The sequence below is a fragment of the Phascolarctos cinereus genome, unplaced genomic scaffold (genome assembly GCF_003287225.1).
Source record: "Phascolarctos cinereus isolate Bilbo 61053 unplaced genomic scaffold, phaCin_HiC Scaffold_1;HRSCAF=81, whole genome shotgun sequence".
Classification (NCBI taxonomy): Eukaryota; Metazoa; Chordata; class Mammalia; order Diprotodontia; family Phascolarctidae; genus Phascolarctos; species Phascolarctos cinereus.
In genome coordinates, this window is record NW_027555514.1 from 192658687 (window position 1) to 192680892 (window position 22206).

Consider the following 22206-nt stretch of genomic DNA (forward strand, 5'->3'; position numbering starts at 1 on the left):
AATTTAAGTAGTATTAATATTCTCCTAATGTTTGATAGGTTGTTGAAGCCAAATAATTCATCATCTAGTATGCAGGCTACTCAAAATGAGTTCTCTGCACTTAGTAGATTGATCCTTGGAAAATAATCAGTCTATCACTGTTGGGACCATGTGGAAATCCCTTCCAACATGGTAGGACCTGCCACCACTTGTGGTCTATTCACATGACCTTCAAAAACCCAATGTCATCTCTACTCCATGTTGAAGCATCAGAACAGCTATTTGTGGAGAGGAGGGGAAAAAAAACCTTAGGGATGGAGAATGCCTTTATGTAGATTTTGATAAGCCATTGGATGGACATGCCAGGACATTGCTCACTGGGGTGAACCACATATGGAGGATGACCTGGACAAAGGTCTCACAGGTTGAGAAAGTACGTATGGGTTATAATGTAAACCACCGGAGGGAGTATGAACATCAGTGAGATCACATCCATCAAAGTATCCCTCTAGAGATATTTTATGTTGAATTAAGAAACATTTCATGTAAGTAGAATCAAAGTTACAGATAACCCAAAGGATATTGGAAAGACATATTTTATTCCACCCTTTTCCTCCTAGTTCTAAGACTCAATTCCTGAAAAGGTCAGTCAGTCTCTGAAGAGCATGGCTGAGTTATGAGATTCCTCTTAATCCCTCAGGCACATGCTCCTTAACTAGATTGGATGGGACCCCACTCAACTGGGAAACCTAGTTCCTGTTTGGAGTATAAACAGAATCCAGTCTGGGCAAGCTTTTTCAAAGGGAGGAACCTCCTCTCCTTGATACTGTCCATTAAAGTTTAGGGCAACCCAGCTCACAAAGGAGAAAACTAGCTGAAGAAGTCCAGATAGAGATGGCTTCCCCTGCCCAGATGCCCTGAGGCTGCTGAGTCTCACGATCAAACCACATTCTCAGTAAGAGGAAATAAAGACTTTTAGACCACCATCTCATTAAGTGTCCACCAATCAGGGTTGAATTTCACTTGTCAAGGAAGTTCCTTCTCAGAAAGTACACATTTGATTTAAGCCATTTCAGAGTCTCCCTTATCTTTGGTTGCTGAGAGAAACTACTGACTATCAACTTATTGATTATTAGCTAGTCTAATTAAGAAATTATTTATTAATTACCTGGAAACTGTCTTTCAGGGGTTTTATTCATAATACTATTATGAAAAGACATGGATAAAAATTATTTAGGATCAAATGGTATGGAAGTGTTGCTAACCTGATCTTAAACTGGCCTCTGTCACCTCCTAGTATAGCCCAATTGAGAGGAAGACCTGAGCCACTGACTGAGAAGGATGACTGAGGAGAGATGGAACTTCATGGCCACTGGCTAAGGAGAAGCTTCCTAATCACAGCACCACAATGTATGGAGTCCTCACTTGAGAACTACAGCTGAGGCAGAGAAGACTGAAAGAGCTGTAGATCTCCTCTAAAAGGATTGCTTCTGGTGAATTGTGGAGGTAGCTGAAAAACAAAGTCTTGTTGAACAGGGTGTTAGAAATTCTTAGATGGAAGAGCAGTTGAAACAAAATGCCTGAAGGGGAACAGGAATACATGCTGGTGGAGAACAGCTGAGCCACGTTGCCCCCAGGGAGTGGTTGATATGTGAAACTTGACTAGGATTAGCAAAGAGAGGTCCAGAGAAGGCAGCATGATAATATAAATAAAAGATGCCACCAACAGCTTTGTAGTGTTGGAGGTATGAGTTGCCCCTCCAACTCAAGTGCCCCAGTTATCCATTTTCTATAAATGTGGGTGCCCCACATGTGTTCCCTATTGGAGGTGCATGCTTCAACTAATTGTTTCTGCAGTTGTGGGAGAATGAATTCAAGTTTTATAGGGGTCATGTTCTGTGGTTATTGTCCTATTTCATTAAATGCCTTTGTTGTGAACTGCATGTCTTCTGGCTGACTAGTAAAAATAAATACCTAAGTAGGGGCTTGTGAACTATAAAGAAGATTCTGACCCACAAAAAAATCAAGAACCTGGGGGTAGTTAACTGAGGGTCTAATCTCTGTAGATTTGTTTGTGTGTGTACATATGCACGTGTGTAAAATAGTGTTTATATATTGCTTTAAGGTTTGCAAAATACCTTACATATATTATCTCATTTTATCCTCACAATAGCCAAGGGGGATAGGTGCAATTATTATCCCCATTTTATAGATGAGGAAACTGGGGTAAACAGAGGTTAATTAACTCGCCCAGGGTCATAAAACTAATAAGTGTCTGAGGACAGATTTCAATTCTGGTCTTATTGACTCCAGGTCCAGTGCCCCATCCACTGCACCCCCTAGAGAAAATATAAGTATGAGAGGCAGGCTGACATGGTGTATTGAGAGCTGACTTTGGATCCAAGAAGACTTGGATTCAAGTCCTACCCTTGATACATTCTCATTGTGTGACTCTGAGCAAGTCAATTAATTCTTAAGTGCCCTAGAAAATTTTCTAAGAAGTTGCGAAGTTGCTAAGAAGAGAAGGTAATGACCTGCACCAGTACAGGGAGTTTCATTATCTGGGAATTTCACATACAGTTGAAATTAGAGGTCCAGCCCCTGGTCCCGAAAATAAGTATAGTAAGTATACATATATGTGTATGTATATGTTTGTATACATATACACACAAATATTATACATACAGACACAGATGCAGATATAATGGTTATATTATATAAAAATATGTATTTGTACAGCTAAAAACATATCTGTTCTTATGGGTTTTTTTCTCTTCTATCATTCTCCTCTAAAGGTCTTTTACAAAGCCTCGTTCTTAGCATGGAACTGACCTTGGGTTATCAGAGACTATATCCCCTGGTATCAGAGAATAACAAAAATTGTCAGGTTCTAACAAGTTTAAAAAGACTTTTAAATTCATAACCCCAGTGACAGATTATGTGTATAATATTTGAATATCAGTCTTGCCCAGGTTGGAGACATTCATCACCAAAGGGTTAACCATGAGGTGACAACATTTTCTTAGCCATAGCAACTCATGAAGTTGCTGAAGTCTGGAGGGAACATCTACACTGATGAAATCATAAATCTTAGAACTATGGAATATCAGTTTATGTATCTTATTTCCATTTGATTCTGTGTGTGCCCCACCATCCCATTCCTCTCCCCATTAGACTGCCTTTCAAGGCCAGAGACAGTGCCTTATTCTTCATTTTCAGAACCTTATATCTCCTAGAATAGCTGTCTGCACTGAGCCAGGGCTAAATCCAATCTTATTGTCTGCCTGACCGACTGACAAAGCTTTCTCACTTGTGGAACTATGTTTTCTCCCTTCCTTTTTCCTGACCAAAGACTGTTTACTGTAGACCTTCAAAGCACCAAAGAGAACTATAGATCATAACAAAATGATCAGTGAGAAAACCTGTAGGCTGGATTGGAAAACTTCTATCCAGTGGGGCAGGGTGACCCACCTTGATTCTAGACCAGTGGGTGGCTTTTCCTATGGGAGGGAAATGGAACTTTTGGGAATGAGGCTAGCAGGGATTGGTGACATACTACATGCGGTCATTGGACTATCTCTAGCCTGAGCCTTGAAGATGGTGTAAGCAAACGTGGGCTTGGCCTTGCTTCTTGGAGAAATAGGAATATGATTGATATAAATGGTTCCCAGGGTCAGCCAGGTGGGATGTGAGAGACTTAAGGCTATAATCCATACCACAGGTTTAAAAATCTTCTGGAACCAGAGCTAGGTCTGAAAAGGCCATTGTCCTTTACCTACCATCTCAGGAAAGGACTACTGCCACTTAGTGGGGGGACTGGGTGCTTGACCACATCACCATACCCCTATAGCCAGCTGAAGGCGAAAGGCCATCATTTACATGTAAATGACAGAACCAAATCAGGGGCACCCACTGCTTCCACGTTTCCAGGGGACAGTCTGAGTTGCCTTACTGTTGTCCAAGTGGTTGGCCTTGATAATTTTCTCTGAGTAGTCAGAAATACTGGAGCATTCGATCTAAAAGGAGAGTGGGACAAAGGAGAGAGGTGTTAGATGAACTGCAGAGTGTTAGAGCTGGGAGGGAGCTCATGGCTCATCTTGTACAATCCCCTCATTTTACAGATGAGGAAGTGAAGCTGAGACTGGGGAGGGAAAATGATTTCTCTAACACCACGGCAAACTACTAGTAGGACTAGAAAGTAAGTCTTCAGATGACCTGTGCACTTTTCCCTTTAGTGCATGGCCTCAGGCTCTAATAGTAGTAATGGCTCATTTCCCATTTCCACCGCTACCCAGCTGGGTGTTCAGACAATAGTCTGAGCAATAGAATCACACTGCATTCAAGGCCTGGGTCCGCACCTATAGTCCCATTAAGCAAACTCTTATCTAGGTCTTAAATGTGGCCAATCCAGGGATATGGAAACATTGCTACGTTCCAACAACTAGGATCTAAAACCCACCAATCTTTTGTATTCTATAAGGCTGCCGCATGATACCCTCACCCCATTTCTGTTTGCCTATCTCTCTCCCTGCTTCTCTCTGACTGTCTCTGCATCTTTCTATATCCCCCTCTGTGTCTTTATCTCTGTCTGTCTGTCTCTCTGTCTCCATCTCTGTCTCTGCTTCTCTGCCTATCTCTCTGTTTCTTTCTCTGTCTCTCTGCCTCCCTATTTTTAATCTACGCATCTTTCCTTTTCCTTATCATCTCACCTCTGAAGAGACTCTGATTAGCAGGAAAAGGGGAAGGTATATAGAATGTCCAATTGACCAACTTAAAATTCATTAACCAACTTTAAGAAGGAATGTACAGAAAATGGAAGGAAGGGCAAGTAACTTAGAATGAATGCAGAAGTACAGTAAGGACTTGCAAGAAAATAGTGCCTAAATCCAAGAATGAAAAGAGATTGGTAATGCTAAGGACAACAGAAAAGGTGTTTTGTTTTGTTTTGTTTTGTTCTCAAGTTATGCAGGATAATAGTGATGGTGACTGACAAGGAAGAACTAAGCAGTGTGTGTGAGTCACAAAGAGATAAATTTAGGCTTTATATAAGAAAAAACTTCCTAAAGGACTTTCCAAAAATGGGATGGACGAAGGATCTCCCTCTCACTGGAGGTCTTCAAGCGAAGTCTGAATGACCCTTTGCTGGAGATGTGGTAGAGATTTTTTTTCAGGTACTGGTTGGACTAGATGCCACTGAGATCCCTTCTAGCTCTGAAATTCTTTCTTCTTCTTCTCTCCTTCCCTTCCTTTTTTCTTCTTTCCTTCTAACCATATAAAAAGTTCTCAAAGTTTTTGGTCTTCTGATCCCTTTACTCTCTTTTTTTTTGGGGGGGGGCTAGACAAAGGGGTGAAGTAACTTGCCCAGGGTCACACAGCTAGTGAGTGTTTTGTGTCTGAGGTTGGTCCTCCTGAATCCAGGGCCAGTGCTCTATCCACTGCACCACCTAGCTGTCCCAACCCCTTTACATTCTTGTAAATTACTAATGACCTCAAAGAGCTTTAGCTTATGTAGGTTATATTTAGTTGTATGCTGAAACCAGCTGGAACTGATTGTTAAATTTTCAGTGTGAGCATTTATACATACCTCAGACATCAGTAAAAGCTATAAATCAGGGCTTGATTTATTGTGTTATTGATTGTCTAGATTAGTGGTGTCAAACTCAAGTAGAAACAGGCCACTAAACCATAAATAAGGATGCCTTCTGCTGAATATTGACTTAAATAACCATACATTAATATCGTCCATGTTCTATTATATTCTTATTTATATTGTTAAATATTTTCCAGTTACATTTTAAATCCAGTTTAGGTTGCACTGAAGTGTAGGGCAGGTGTTGTGGTACAAGTGTTTGCCTCTTCTGGTCTAGAAAGTGATGAATATTAATAATGCAGATTAAAACTGTGTTGTGCAAATGTTTTTTTTCTGGTGAGCTGGTTGTTAAACATTTACCAGCATACCCTTGGTTATATCTATCAATATATGCTGTATTAGAAATTAGAAGTGATAATCTTTTAAAAATATCTATTTATTAATTCATTTTAAAATAAAAAATAAACCTATTACATGTTAACATAAATATTTACGAAAAATAACCATGTTTTCCAAAGCAAAAAAAAAATTAGTCAGAAAAGTAGTATTGTTTTACATATTTTTGCAGACCTCCTTAATGTCTAGCTTAATAAAAGACAGCTGGATTCTCCTAACTGCTTCTTCATTCAATCTGTTGTGATATATTGTTTGAGTTGAAGTAGTCAAAGAAATCCTGCTTCACACATGAAATTGAAAATGGGTGGAGTATTTTAAAAGGCAAATAATGTCTTAGCATTATTGTGAAAATAGTTTTGACCTTGTGGACTCCCTGAAAGGGTTTCAGGGATGCTTTACTTTCTATTGACCACACTTTGAGAACCATTGAATAAATGATTTGTAAAGTATCTATGAGTTTCTTTGTCTGGTCTCCTTTTAGCCATTTCTCTCTCTTTGCCTCTGTCCGTCTCTCTCTCTCTCTCTCTCTCTCTCTCTCCTCTCTCTCTCTCTCTCTCTCTCTCTCTCCTCTTTCTTTCTTTATGCCTCTGCCTTTTTCAGTTTCTCTTTTTTCTCCACTTGGTTTCACCCTACCTCAGTCAGTATCACAACTTGTTTTTGTTCCTTTTTCTTTCTCTATCTCTGCCTCCTTTCCTCTCCCTCTCTTCTACAGTATGGAGGATCCAAGAATCGAGCAGTGAAGGCACACTTCCTGCCCTTCCTTGGGCACAGTCATCTTAGGAGTTCTAACCTAAGAGCAGTAGAGCAGCCCCTACACTACTGTGTTCCAGCTGTGTGAGGCTATTCCAGCTATGTGTGGCTTTTTTTTTCTTTTCAGCGATCTGTTTCCCTTCTGCTCTTTTTTTTTTTAATAATAGCTTTTCAGATAAACAGCTCCATCATATTTAGCTGGTTTCCCTTAGGGTTGGCTCATTTCACAGCTCCCCCTGTTCCATGCTCTCCCTCCCACCAACTGCTATAGAATCACAGAACAACATGCAACCCAGAGGTCAGTAAGAAGGGAGATCAGAAGCCATCTAGTCCAAGCAATCCCTAAAAAGGAATTCCTCATATAAATTCCCCCTGAAGGAGTCCTCTAGCTATCCCTGCTAATACCAAAGGCTGCCCATTCCACTTTTTGTATTCATTTTGTATATATTCTGTATATAATTATTACTATTATACATTCACATGTTACCTCCCCCACAGAAGCTCCTTGAGGAAGGAAGTGTTGCACTTATGACTTCATGTCCCCAGCATTTTGCTAGGTACCTGGCACATAGTCAGTAGTTATGGATTGATTGGATTGGATTGGATTGATTGAAATTCTTCTCCTTTGCCAGGTTAAGCATCCTCAGTTCTTTCAACTGATCCCCATATGACATGATCTCAAGTTCTTTCACCATCCAAGTCACCCTCCTCTGGATTCTCTCTAACTTATCAATGTCTTTCCTAAAATGTGTTGCTCAAGACTAAAGACAATACTCCAGAAGTGGTCTGATCACACCGCCTCCATTTTATACTTGTGAAACAGATTTTTTTAACTCAAGTACAAGACTTTACACTTAGCCCTGTGAAATTTCATTTTCTTGGACTTAGCCCAAAAGTAAAGCATGCCAAGATCTTTTTAGTTTGTGACTCTATTATCCAACATATTAGTAATCCCTCCCAGCTATGTCTCATCTTTAAATCTGAGAAGTGTGACATCTATGCTTTTCTGCAAGCCATTGATAAAAATGTTAGACAGTACAAAGGCCAAGTTCTTAAGGCATTCCACAAGAAATCTCTTTCCAAGTTGATTTTGAATTATGAATGACTGACTGCTCTTTGGTTCTGGCCATTGAACCAGGTCACACTCATGTCTCTTCTTTCATTTTGTCCAAAAAAATAACGTAAGAGACTTGTCAAATTACCTACTAAAATCTAGGCGATCTATATCTATGTTCTTGCTTTACTAGACCTTTGGGAAAGAAAGAAAGAAAGGAAGGAAGGAAGGAAGGAAGGAAGGAAGAAGAAGAGGGAGAAGAGAGAGAGAGAGAGAGAGAGAGGAGGGAGGAGGGAGGAGAGAAGGAAGGAAGGAAGGAAGGAAGGAAGGAAGGAAGGAAGGAAGAGGAAGGAAGGAAGGAAGGAAGAAGGGAAGGGAGGGAGGGAGGAGGGAGGAAGGAGGGAGGAAAGGGAGGGAAAGAGGGAAAGAGGGAAATTTGATACAGGCTATTTTTGATGACACCACACTGGTTCATTATGATGACTCTTTCCTTTTTTAAGTATTTATTACCTCTTTAATAATGCTTTCTATAATCTTTCCATGAATGAAAATCAAACTCATTCACATATATTTTGGAGACTTCATTCTCTTCACCATTTTAAAAATGAAGACATTTGGGGCAGCTAGGTGGTGCAGTGGATAGAGCACTGGCCCTGAAGTCAGGAGGACCCGAGTTCAAATCTGACCTCAGACCAAAAACTTGACACTAGCTGTGTGACCTGGGCAAGTCACTTAATCCTAATTGCCTAGCAAAAAAAAAAAGGCTTAAAAAAATAAAAATAAAATGAAGACATTTGTCCTTCCCCAGTTGTTTGGCATCTCTCCAATTCTCCATGATTTTTGTCAAAAATCATGGACAGTGACTCAGCAACCGCATTCACTAGTTCTTTCAGTATGCTGGGCCAAATGACTCAAACTCATCAAGAGAATAATTAGATGCTGCCTTGCTATTTCTTTACCTATCTTGTATTTCAATTCCAATGAGCTGTTTTTGTTGGGAAGGTTAGATTAAATGATCTCTTCTGAGCTCTTGTCAAACTGCAAGATCCAAATGAATCTCAGATCAAGTACAATGGAAGAGCGATGCTTTTGGCTGTCAGTTTCAGTCCAAAGACAATTCTGGCTTGGCACAGGATTGTCCGGCGTCATTATCCTACCCACCCTAAGCAGCAGTCTCATTCTTCCTTTTGACCCTTCTCTTTCCACCTATATAGCTTAAAAACAACAACAAACAAACAAAAAACACCTTTTTTGTTATCCTTAACTTTTCCTTGCCTACATGAGTTCATTCTGAGTAGCAGTACTGACGATATTCACATAGAACAATGCCAGGCTTTTCTACTCAGCCTCCATTACTTCATTACTCCATTACAGCTTTACTTCCATCTTCTGAATATATCTTTGTAAAAATCTAAGTTGATCTCTGGGGTTCTTTTGCATCCATATCCGTTTCTTAAACAAAAACAAAGCAAAACAAAACAAAAACCCTGCTCTTTCCTCTTCGCTGGAAGTGTTTCTTTGTGTCTTCAGAATTTTGTGTTTGAAAGGTTCCTCTGTCTTGAGCTGACATTAAGGACATTAAAAAATTAAGGACGTAGGAAACTACCTACCATTCCTCTGAATACTTTGATATCTGCTTTCCCAAAATGTAAGGTGTGTCAGACTATGCCTAACTTTCCTTTCCTTCACCATCACAAATTCTAAGTTGGAATGATCACATCTCAGCAAGTATCCTATTGTGTCTACCCTAGCATTCAGTTTCTTTTTATTGATGACAAATAGGTATAGAATAGAATTTCCATTCTAAGATTCTTCCACCTTTCAGAGGATAAAATTTTACTAAGTCAAGACAATATATTACTATTTTTTCTTCTTTGGGGAAAGACAGAGAAATAGAGACAAAGAAAAAGAATGATGGAAAGAACAAAAGAGAAGTCCTACAGATTCTCCCATCCATCTATTTCCCAAATTCTTTATCTGTTTCCTCCTTCTGTCCAGGGGGCCTATAATACATTCCAATTACAGTACCATTTTTGTTTCTGCCTCTATTATTATGATTATTGACCAAATGCTCCCTACAATGTACCCCTATTCTGATTACTGGCTTTCCTTAAATATATTATCTCACTATATGATATTATTATGCACTTCTCCCTTTTACATAGCCCATTTTTTCCAATCATAAGTTCTATGCCACCAAATTTCAATGGCATATATGACAAACTTGCCTCCTTGCATTAGCATCTCTGATTCTTTTTTGTCAATCATATTTTGGGTAATTTTTTATAGACATCTTTTCTTAGATTTCACCTCCTGTAAATTTCATCTCTGTTGCTATTCTTCCTACTCTGATAGAATGTAAGCATCCTGAAGACAGCATCTGTTTCATTTTTGTCTTTGTATCTCCATCACCTAGAATAATGATGGTACAGCATAAGTACTTAATAAATGTTTGTTAATTGGTTAATTGATTGCAGCTGCTCTCTATTCAGTCTAGCTTGAAGCACGTACATAGGCAGTTTTCTCCTTCCCCAGTTCTTTTTAGGTTTAACATCTAAAGATATGCAAGATTTCAGACGCATACATGCTTACCAGCCCTTGTTAGATATGCTCCATCTGTGACTAGGAGTTGGTCATTTCTATATTTTAAGCTGTATTCCTGAAATATAAATCCTATTTTTCAAATCCCATCTTTTTAACCATCTTCCCAAATCTGCCTTTCTTTTCTGTAGCACTTTGCTTAAATCAGTAGAATTACTGAAAACATCACCTATGGTCCTGGGATCTTCAGTTTCTCACCCAAGGCTTCATATAGTTAGCCATTCTTTCTAAAATGCTTTTGGTAGTATAATCCATGCCCATGCAAATCAGCAGAAATTGGTAGGTTTGAGAATTCTTGGAAAGCTTTTCCTCTTGTTCTGGATACATGACTCCAGGGAAGAGAAAAGACCGCTCTTGCTTTTTCCATCAGGTTGACAAATGGCTGCCTCAATATCCCCTATAAGGCAGTATCAATATACATCTCTTCTTCTCTTTCTTCCCTTGATTTGATGGTCTTTCACCTGACAGGAGCATCTTTCCTTAAAGGACAAGCAGCTGTTCCCTTTTCAGAGGACCCAGCCTCCTCTTCTTCAGGAAGTCTCACATGCTTTACTTAGCCACTAATATTTAGTGTTCCTTCTTCCCTTTTCACACTCTTCCAACCATCAATTTCCTGAAACAGGTCATGATTCCCCTCTGCCTCTTTAAAGCTTTTTTCTTCTTTGTTATCACATAGAAACACTTCTTTTTTTTTGAGAAAAATAAAAGAACACTTTAGTTATCTCTCTAGTAAGTGTGGGGAGTGGAAAGACATTCCTTGAGCCTCATTTCCTTCACTTCTACTCTACAGAGCCAGCTAGTGACACAGAGGATAGAGTGCTGGACTTGGAGACAGGAACCCTGAGTTCAAATTCAACCTCAGATACTTAGTAACTGCATGATGCTGGGCAAGTCACTTAACCTCTGCCTTAGTTTCTTCAACTAAGGAAGCCATACAGGGTTTTTGTGGTGATCATTTGAGATAACATTTATAAAAAGCACTTAACATAATGCCTGGCACACAGTAGCTGCTATATAAATGCTTATTCCTTTCCCCTTTTAGGAGGGAGACCTTCTTGCATTTTAAGCATAAATGATAATTACTTGACTGTGGTAACACAAACATTGCACACTCTGTGCAAGTCACTGAAAAATTATTGAAAAGGGGGAAAGGGAGAGAGGTAGGCAGGCAAGAAGGAAGGTGATCTGTAATCCTCATTGTGCCAGTGCCCTTCGGCCAATTATTTTCCCTATCTCTACTCAAATCAATTCAAGAAACACTTTTTTTTTGATGAGGCATTTGGGGTTAAATGACCTGCCTCGGCTCGCATGGCTAGTGTCAAGTGTCTGAAGACAGATTTGAACTCAGATCCTCTTGACTCCAGGATAGTGCCCTACCTACTGCACCATCTAGCTGCCCCTTGAAGAAACACTTCTTAAGCACTTACCATGTACTAGGCGTTGAAGATACAAAGACAAATGCAGCATAGATCCTTTTCTCAAGGAGCTTCCGTTCTAATGTGAGGAACATGTACACAAATAACTATGATACAGAGAGGAAGGAAGGGATGTGCCAAGCAAAGGGTGAGGGGATGTCTGAGGAAGAAATCCCTTTCCTCTGGAAAGAGAGGGAGGGCCAGGGAAGGCTACATTCTGGAGATGGGACCTGAGGAGGATCTGGAAGGAAGGGAGGGACTTTGGGCCATAGAGTTGTTGTGGGAGTCATCCATTCCAAGTATGAAGGATGACAGCAACATCTCAGGTCAGGACAAGAATGGGTGATAAGCAGGTCACTGAATTTCTCTCAGCCTCAGTTTCCTCATCTGTAAAATGGGGATAATGATAGCACCTACCTCACAGGATTATTGTGAGGATCAGCTAAGAGATATACTAAACATCTTGCAAATCTTAAAGCACTATAGAAATGCTAGCTGCTTTTATATGATTATATGATTATATGCGTTATATTATTTCATACCATACAAGATTTAAAATTCATATTTCCCAAGATTTATTTTATTGTATTATGGCAGACCACTTTGGTAACATAAAATATATAGTGTGAAATAAGACTAGAAAGTTGGGTTGGAGCCTGCTTGTGAGGGATATTAAAATGCCGGGGTGAGAAATTTAAGTTTCATTCAGGAAACAAAAGGAAACCATAGATTTTTTTTTCTTAGTAGAGGAGTGATGAGATCATATATTATACTTTTTCTGTAGATAATGAGAAGCCACTTGAATTTGGGGGAGGGAAGGGAAAGAAGCAGAGGAATGATGTCATCAAATGTTTACTCCTACCTAATTCACAGGAGGTTTGTGGGGACATCTAGTAAAATCATGGATGTGGAAGCACTTTGGGGTATGTATAAATGTCTGTATTTTCCAGGGAAAAGAGAGAACATCAGTGGCCTGACCTCCTAACTGTTCTGCAGAGTGACCCCGGCATCCTGGAATGCAGCAGAATGTGTTGGAAAGAACTACTAGACTTGGAGTCAGGAAACCTAGGTTGCCGTTTTGGTTCTGACATTTATTCCTATTAACCTTGGTCCCTGGGCAACTCACTTTCCCTTTCTAAATCCTGCTTTTAAAATCCATCTAATGGGGATAATGAAGCTTTTATCAAATATCTTCTCTTTTTTATTTAGTATTTTATTTTTTCCCCAATTACATGTAAAAACAATTTTCAACATTCATTTTTAAAATTGAGTTCCTAATTCTCTCCCTCCCTCCCCAACCCTTTCATGGAGAAGGTAAGCAATTTGATATAGGCTATGCATGTATAGTCATATTAAATATCTTTTCATAGGGAAACTGGGTGGTATAGGAGATACAGCACTGGGCTGAAAGTCATATCTGAATTCAAATCCTACCTCAGACACTAAACTAGCTGCGTTACCCTGGGAAAGAAACTGAATTTCTCCCAGCCTCAGTTTCCTCATCCATAAAATGGGGATATTGATAGTACCTACCTCACAGTTAAGATCAACTAAGAGATACATTAAATACCTTGCAAATCCTAATGCACTATATAAATGCTAGCTGTATTATTAGCATTCTATTATTTCATACCTCACAAGATTTAGATTTCATGTTTCACAAGATTTATTTTATTATATTATGTCATGCCTCACAGGACTAGAAGAGGTCCTCTGGTCTATCCCTTTATATTTCAGATGAGGAAACTCTCCAAGCCCCAAGAAGAAAAGCCATTTGCCCAAGGTCACCCAACCAGTGAGTAGCTGAGCCAAGATCCAAATGGGTCCTTTGACTCCAAATCCAGGTTTCTATCTGCTGTACCACTCAGTTGCCGACCTTAAGGCTCTGCAGAGAGATGAGCAATTATTCTTATAGCAGTCTGTTACTAGTTATATGATGGTCCCTCCTAACCTTTCCTACAGCTCAAGACTTATAGTTGGTTTTCTTACTTCCTTTAAGGTGTATGTTGAAGGTAGGAAGCACCAAGGATTGTTTTTGTGTTTGCTTCTTTGTTTGTTGAGGGGTGGAGGTGGGGACTGGCAAAGTTAGGTTGGAGATGAAATGGGATTGGATTGAAGAAGAGAGACAATATCTGGGGCCCATTTTCTTAAAGGCCCGAAACAAGAAAGAAATGATTCCCTTACCCCATACACCTTCTTGGCCCCTGCTTTAGCAGCAAACATAGAAAGGATGCCCGTGCCACTCCCAACGTCCAGCACCACCTTGTCCTTAAACACGTGCTTATTGTGGTACATGGAGTTTCTGTAGGTAAGTGTGCGCACCTCATCCTTCAGCATTTCCTGTGGCAGGAGAGAGAAGAGAGAAATCAAGTTTAAGGAATCCCCTGAGTAGACTGGAAGTAGATGTATAATCAAAGGACCCAAGTTTGAGTCCTAATTTCATAATCTACTTACTATTTTGTGACCTTAAACAAGGACACTTCACTTCTCTGGGCCTCAGTTTCCACATGTGTAAAATGAAAAGGTTGGACTAGATGATCTCTAAAGTCCATTCAAATAAAAAAAAACCCTATGATTTTATAATCCTATAGTGTTACCCTCTTCTTCTTCCTTTATATTATCTCACTTGGATATCTTATCAGATCCTTTGATTTCAATTAGCATCCTTAAGAAGATGATTCTGTGATACATATATCCAGCCCTAGTAACTCTCCTGAACTGGAGTCCCATATCATCAACTGCCCCTTGGACATCTCAAAAGGATGTCCCATAAACGTGACAAACTCCAGAATTTAACAAAGTTGACAAAGTTCCAAATTCCAAAACATAACTCATCATCTTTTCCTCCAAACCCTCCCATCTTTCCTGTTACTTCCAAGGACAGTAGGTGACTTCCCGGTCACCCAGGCATACACCTGCAGTGTCATTCTTGATTCCTTACTTCCATTCACCCCACAGATCAATCCTGTTGCCAAATCTTCAAAACATCTCTCAGGTGCATCCCCTTCTTTCTCCTCACACAGACAGAATCCTCATATAGGCCCTCATCGCCTCCTGCCTGGATTATTTTTTCTTTCCCTAATCCAAGTCACCCCCCCACTTTGATTCATCCTCCATTCAGCTGCCAAAGTGCTTATTCCCAAAGTGTGGGTCAGACCACATCATCTCATACTCAAAACTTGCTATTACCTCTGGGATCTGATTTGTATGAAAAGCTCTTCATATTCTGGACCCTTCCTACCTTTTCAGTTTTCTTATACTTTCCTTCCCACCATCGACTTTAAGGTCCTACTCCCTGTTCCTCCCATACTCTCCTGTCTCTGGGCCTTTGTAGTGACTGTCCCCATGCCTAGAATATTCTCTTTTCTCACCTCCCTGGTTTCCTTTAAGACAGCTCAAATCACACCTTGTACAGATATTTCTTGGTCCCTTTCCCCTCCCCAGTTCTTCCCTCTGAGATTATTTTCTATCTATACAACATGTGTGTATGTGTGTGTGTATGTATATATGTATATAATATGCGTGTATGTATGTATGTGTATGTATATGTATATATACATATATTATGTGCATATGTTGTATGTACATGGTTTAATTGTTGTCCCCCTTATTATAATGTAAGTTTCTTGAAAAAAGGGATCGTGTTTTTGCCTTTCTTCCACTTAATATAGTCTCTGACACATTTAATAAATGCTTATTGACAGACCATAACCTTTAAGGTCTCTCCCAGCTCCAAATCTATGATCCTATAAGCTTATTTATGTACCAGAAGGCATAGATATATTGACATACCTTATGAACTATAAATTTAATTACTATTGCAATAAAGGAGGTGCTACTCTGATGCCTTATCACGACATAGAGGCCACTCTGACTTCTTAAAAGCTATGCTGGGGGCATATCAACTCTGATACTTGCCCCAGGACAGACTGTGCTGTCTTGTCTTAGAACCAGTTTAACCAAGATTGGAGAGGTTTGCCACCAGATTGGCTGTGAGGAATTTTGGAGCTTCGGCAACTATCCTAGGTCAACTTTACCAAGGAATAGGGGTTTGTAAATGGCATTCTTAGAGTGTCCATACCAATGAAATCACAGATCCTTGAAGTCTAAGCAACATACCACATTTTTTTTTTTGGCTTTTTGCTTAGGCAATCAGGGTTAAGTGACTTGCCCAGCATCACGTAGCTAGTAAGTGTCAAGTGTCTGAGGTCAAATTTGAACTCAGGTCCTCCTGACTCCACAGCCATCGCTCTATCCACTGCACCACCTGGGTGCCCTGACATACCACGTTCTTCTAAGGAAGTATTTGCCAAGTAAAGACTCATACATGACTTCAGCAAGGTCCTCCAGAGATCACCCTTCTACCACGAATAGAGATTCCATCCCGTGAAAAATTGTCCAGTCTCCTCAGAACTCAGGTGAATGGTGTGACAAATCTTGATTTCCAAGGGCTGATGATGCAACATATTCCTCACTTCTCAATGTAAAGATAGTGGGCTACAGATGTGGAATACTGCATGCTGTCATCTGTGGCTTCCACAAGACTTTGTTTGCTTAACTGTTTCTCTTTTTTACAATAGAGGATGGGAAATGGAGTTTGGGAAGTGATGGTAATGAGAAGGGAGAAGCAACAATAAAGCAGTATTTGAAAATCAATAAATACAACTTAGTCAGATTCCAGCTCTGACACTAATTAGCTATTTGCCCCAAAATGACTTGTTTCACCTTTCAGAGCCTCAGTTACCTTACCTTGGACTAGATGATGTTAAGATACCCTATAAAGAAGCTCAAATAGTCTGTGAGTCTATAAGATTATAGATAGAGCACTAGACCTGGAGGATCTGAATTCAAATCCAATTTTGGACACTTACTAGCTGTATGACCCTGGCCAAGTCATTTAACTTGCCTCAGTTTCCTCAACTATAAAATGAGGGTACTAATTACCTACCTCACGGGGTTGTTGTGTGGATCAAATGAGAAAACATTTATAAAGTGCTTATCACAGTGCCTGACGCATTGCATAGTAAGTATGTATGTTCACTCTGTCCCATTCCCCCTTCTCAGAAATTACAATGAATCTACTTTGTATATTTTCTATATTTACTTATGTGTATTCATATTGTTTCTTTCTGGTAGAACCCAAGCTCTTTAAGGATGAGGATTGTTTTAATTTTTGTCCTTTAATGCCCAATGCCTAGCCCTTTGCCTGGAAAATAGCAGATGCCTAATAAATGCTTGTTAAATTGAACTGAAGCTGATTACTCAAGAAGGTGGTATAATGTTTGCATGTGATTTCTTTTTTTTTTTTTGCTTGTTTGTTCTGAACAGATGTTCCACCACTGAAGATTAATTAGGAGAGGACAGGGACTATTTCCTGCCCCATCACAGAGCACAATGCTTAGCACATAGTAGATATTTAATAAGTGTTTGTTGATAATTTGATTGACTGATGGCCTTTCAACAGGCAAAGAGACCAAATGACTTGCTTTGATTCCTTCTTTCCTGAGATTTATGATTTTTAGGCAGGTTTTGTATATAGTTTTAGACAGATTCTTTCACCTTATTTCTTTCTAGGAGCTGCAGATGTGGGTGGTTTAACAATACCCTTCCCACTCCTCCCAAATACCTGGGAGGCTAACCAGGAAGAGGTTTAGGAGATAACAATAGGCAGATAGCTCCATATAGGAGTGTGAGACATATTTCCTTTTATTTTCATTATATTCAAGAAACTATGTGATCACAGTACAATAAGAAAATGAGTCCTATGGATATGGGGAGAATTGTGAAAAAGAGAGAAAAGAGAATATAAACAGATAGGTAGGGGCTCATGAGCTGAGTATAAACCACAGATTTTATATTTTAATATTTTGGATATTATTCTATTTCACTACCCCCAAAATTAATTCTTGGACCCATCCAACAGCACCATATAGAGCCACAGGCTTGACAATGTGGAGAATAATCTAGGCCTCTGTAGTCTGGGACCTTTGTGGTGGCCAAAGGGCATTCAATAAACATTTAAGGAGGTCAATTTTATGCATGCAGCTGAGATGCTCTTGACAATTGCTCTGATGGCCAACTCAAACAGTGCACTCAGAATCAGAGAATTTGGAAATGACTTATCCAGCCCCACCCATACCTAAAAAGGATCTACATCCAACATGCTGGACAAGGTAGGCCTCCTATGAAAGGGAGTCCAGCAATTCTACAGGCAGCTTATCCCATGTTTGAACACCAGTTTTGCTGACATCAAGCCTAAGTTTAACTTTTTTCAACTTCTGCCTACTGTTCTGGTTCTTCCTGATGAGGCAAAATTGCATGAGTGTAATGCTTTATAAAGAGTTATCATCCTCCTATCTACTCATACCCCCCCACATACGTACCACACACTCATACACAGTACACACACATTCCCTCCCCCCACATCCACATTCCCCTTGCACATGCACACAAATACATACCACACACGTCTACCCCCACACCTGAACACACATATACTTTTTTTCTCGAGGCAAAACAACCCTAATTCTTTCAATTACTTCTCATATGACTTCATCTCTTCACAGGGCCCTTCACCAGCCTGATTTCCCTCCTCTGAAAGGCTTGAACTCAGAACCAATAACAATACTCCAGATGAAGTCAGATTTAGGCAGAGGAAGAGTCTATCATCCTGCCTGGCTCCAAGCAACTCAAGTTTGATTGAGGGGTTTTTGGCCGATGACTTAGGCTGAGAATGCTGTTCACAAAAAAAACCCAAATCTTTTTTTTTTTCAGAAAACCTCTAACTATGCCTCCTTTATTTTGTATTTGTGAGGCTGATTTTCCAGACCCGAATTTGGACCCAAATTATCCTTCCCAAATTTCACCTACTAGATTCAGCCCAATGCTATAGAACGTTTTGGATCCCAATTCTGTCATCCACTGTGTTAGCTATCCCTCCCAGCTTTGTGTCATCCACAAATTTAATAAGCATTCCATCTATGCTTTTATAGAAGTACTTTATAAAAAGAATAGATCTCTGGGATGTTCCACTGGAGATCCCTTGTATGTCATTTAACAACCCTTCAAGTATGGCCATTAAATCACTTCTAAATCCATTTAATTATATTATCAGCAAATCCACATCTCTCAATTTCCTCCATGGGAAGTCTCAGATACTTCATTAAGTGCTTTGCTAAATAATGACAAGAGAAAAAGATTAAAGGTATAAAGATAGATAGAAAACGGGGGAAAAAACTATCCCTATTTGCTGATGACATGACAGTTTACTTTGAAAATCCTAGGAAATCAGCCAAGAAACTAATTGAGGCAATTAATAGCTTCAGCAAAGTAGCAGGTTATAAAATAAGCCCATAAAAATTATCAGCATTTCTATATAGAAACAACAAAACCCAGAAGGAAACAACAGAAATGACCCATTCAAAACAATTACAAAATACACAAAATATTTTCTAGCTAACCTATCAGGCCACACATTCTTTGGATGGGAAGGGATAGGGGCCTAAACCTGTGGTTTCACAGATGTAGGAAACTGTCTCTACCGTTAATGGCCAGGACCTTCTCTGTGCCTCAGAGAACTGTCAGAAGATTGAGAAGTCCAGTGATTTTTCCCAAGGTCAGAGTTCAGTGTGTGTCAAAAGCAAGGCTTGAACTCAGGCCTTCTTCATCCTGTGAAAAAGGCCAATATGCACCTTTGACCAGAACACTGCTGAAGGGAAATCTCCCAAAGAAATAACAAAGAAAGTTCATGAAAACCATTTTTATAAAGGCTTCTTTTGTGAATTACTTATTATCAGTGTGAGAGTATAGTGGGTCTCACAGGCTACAAGATGGACTTAAAAGGAAGAGAGGGTTGTTGGTGATGTTTTACCTCACCACACTATCTATATAGCTGCCATTAGTAAATGCTATTTAAAGAAATTAGGGGGTAAACAGCTTAAATAATTGGAATAATGCTCAGTAAGCATAGATGAACAATACTGCCAAAATTAATTTACAGATTTTTGTGTTATAACAATCAAACTACCAAGGGCATATTTAACAGTTATGCTAAATAGTAACCAAATTCATTTGGAAGGAGAAAAGGTCTAAAATTTCAAGAAATAATGGAGAAAAAGTAAGACTAGTGGGGGAATATCACTTCTAACACTCAAATTATATTATAAAGAAGTAATCATCAAAACTACTTGGTACTGGTTTTGAACAGAAAAATAGATCAATGGAACAGACCACACAAAAAAGAATCAGAAATAATTGAAAATAGTTCAGTGTTCTTTAAACCCTAAAACATAAATTATCTGTGAAGGAACTCCCTATTTGACATGAACCACTAGGAAAATTGGAAAGCAGTATCATACAAATTAGATTGGGACTCTATATCTTGTATAATATATTATAATACTATATGACCTGGATGAAAAAAATCATACCATTAAAAAAATTTAGAAGAGAACCAGAGAACATTTTATAGCTATGACAAGGTAATAAATTCTTGACCACATGAAGGATGGCAGTGATTATAAAAGATATAATAGATAATTTGATTCACAAAATAAAAAAGTTTTTTCATCATCAAAATTAATGCAACTAGGAACAGAAGAGAATAGGTTGACTAGAAAAAAAAACCCTTTGGATTAATTATTTCTGATAAGGGTAGGATATCCAAGATATAGATATATAGATATAGGCAACTGACAGAAATATACATATGAACAAAAGCCATGTCTAACACATAAGTGGCCAAAAGAATATAAAAAACAATTCTTAAAAGAAGATTTGAAAACTTAACAACCATATGAAAAAAACATGTCAAATCACTGTCAATAACAGACCTGAGGCCTGCATGCTATTAATTCAGGTTCAATGTTGAAATAAAATGAGGTACTCATTTAGGTCATTAAATAATTAACAAGGATATGCAACAATGTCACAGTAGTAACTAGCTTTAGTAGAAGCCTTTCCCCATTCCCCCATATGGAAATGTGTATGGTCAGCATGGCAGAGTATAGCAATTCCAGCGGCCTAGGGACATCCACCAAGTTTGAAGGGTTTAGACCTTGTATGAATAGGCCTCCTTATGCCCTTAAGTGATCAGGGCACCAGAGCCAGAGGCCACCAGAAAACTGCCTCTAGAGAGCCTTGCCCTACCACTAGGCCAATCAAGTCCTAATTTTGCACCTTTAGGGAAAACCTAGCCTAACCCATCTTTCAGGGAAAAGGTGAGGAGCCTGATAGATAATGGTACTGTCACAACTAATAATAGGAATGTCAATCAAAATAATATTTCAGTCTTGTTCCATGCCTAATAAATTGGAAAAGATGACAAAAATGAGGATAATAAATGTTGGAAGGGTTGTGTGAAAAATGGGCATACCAATACAAAATTGGTCCAACCCTGCTGGAAAGTAATTTGGAGTTATGCAAAGAAAGTAGCTGAAATGTCCATACTTTTTGAACCCGAGATTACACTTTGCATACATTTCTATATATGCTTTCCATATACGCCAAGGAGGCAAATGACAAGAAGCAAAGTATTTATAGCAGCTCTTTCTGTAGAAGCAAAGAACTGGAAACAAATTTGACATCCATGAATTGGGGAATGGCTAAGTAAGTTGTGGTCGGTGCGTTCCTAGAGTATTACCATTCTGTAAGAAACTATGACTACGTAGTTTGCATTCAGAGATGCACAATGAATCACTTGAACCAGAAAAACAACACGCACAATTACTTCAACTATATAAAACAGCAAAAACAAAACATTCCAAACTGAATACTGCAAAAACAGAAAAACAAACTTTAACCCAAAAGAAGAGAAATGAGAAATGAGAAGGCGCTTCTTTGATTCTACACAAAGTTGGAGAGCAGAAAAGAAAATGTCAGATTCTTTACAGTCATTGGTCAGTTTTACTGAACTGCTTTTTTTTCTTTCTCTTTTCTTCTTTGTTACAAGGCACTGGTCTGGGGGGGGGGAGATGAGACAAGGATAGAGTTGGGAAATGTAAATAAAAAGATCAGAATTTTGAAAATCCTGTTAAAAAAAAGCTTTGCTAAAATCCTGATACACTACCTCCGCAGCCTCCTCCTTGTCCTGCTGAAAAAGAGGCTGAAATGATCTGTTCTTGATGAAGCCGTGCTGGCCCTTGCTAATTCCCCCTTCCCTTTCCAAATGTTCACCACCCACGTCTTTAATGACCTGCTCCAGGTTTTTTCCCAGTGAGCTAAGTCAAGCTCACTAGACTCTAATTAACAAATTCTATTCTCTTCCTTTTTTTGAAGATTGGGGCATCTGCCCTTCTCCAATCTTGTGGCGCCTGTTCCATTTTCTGTGGTTTTCTTTTTTTTTTTACTTGAAAAATTTCTAATTATTATGTTGAATTTGTTATTTATTTATTTATAACATTTTCTTCTTTTTAAATTTCAAC

General features: G+C 39.1%; 1 protein-coding gene across 1 annotated transcript in view; it reads right to left on the reverse strand.

The window, feature by feature from the left end:
- Positions 1 to 22206, reverse strand: part of PRMT8 (protein arginine methyltransferase 8) — a 161807-nt gene that overhangs the window by 69603 nt on the left and 69998 nt on the right. The window contains exons 3-4 of the mRNA XM_021001647.1: positions 13970 to 14125; positions 3932 to 3995 (exon numbers count right to left, since the gene is read on the reverse strand). Coding sequence (XP_020857306.1) covers positions 3932 to 3995; positions 13970 to 14125 — 220 coding nt within the window. The remainder of the gene's footprint in view (positions 1 to 3931; positions 3996 to 13969; positions 14126 to 22206) is intronic.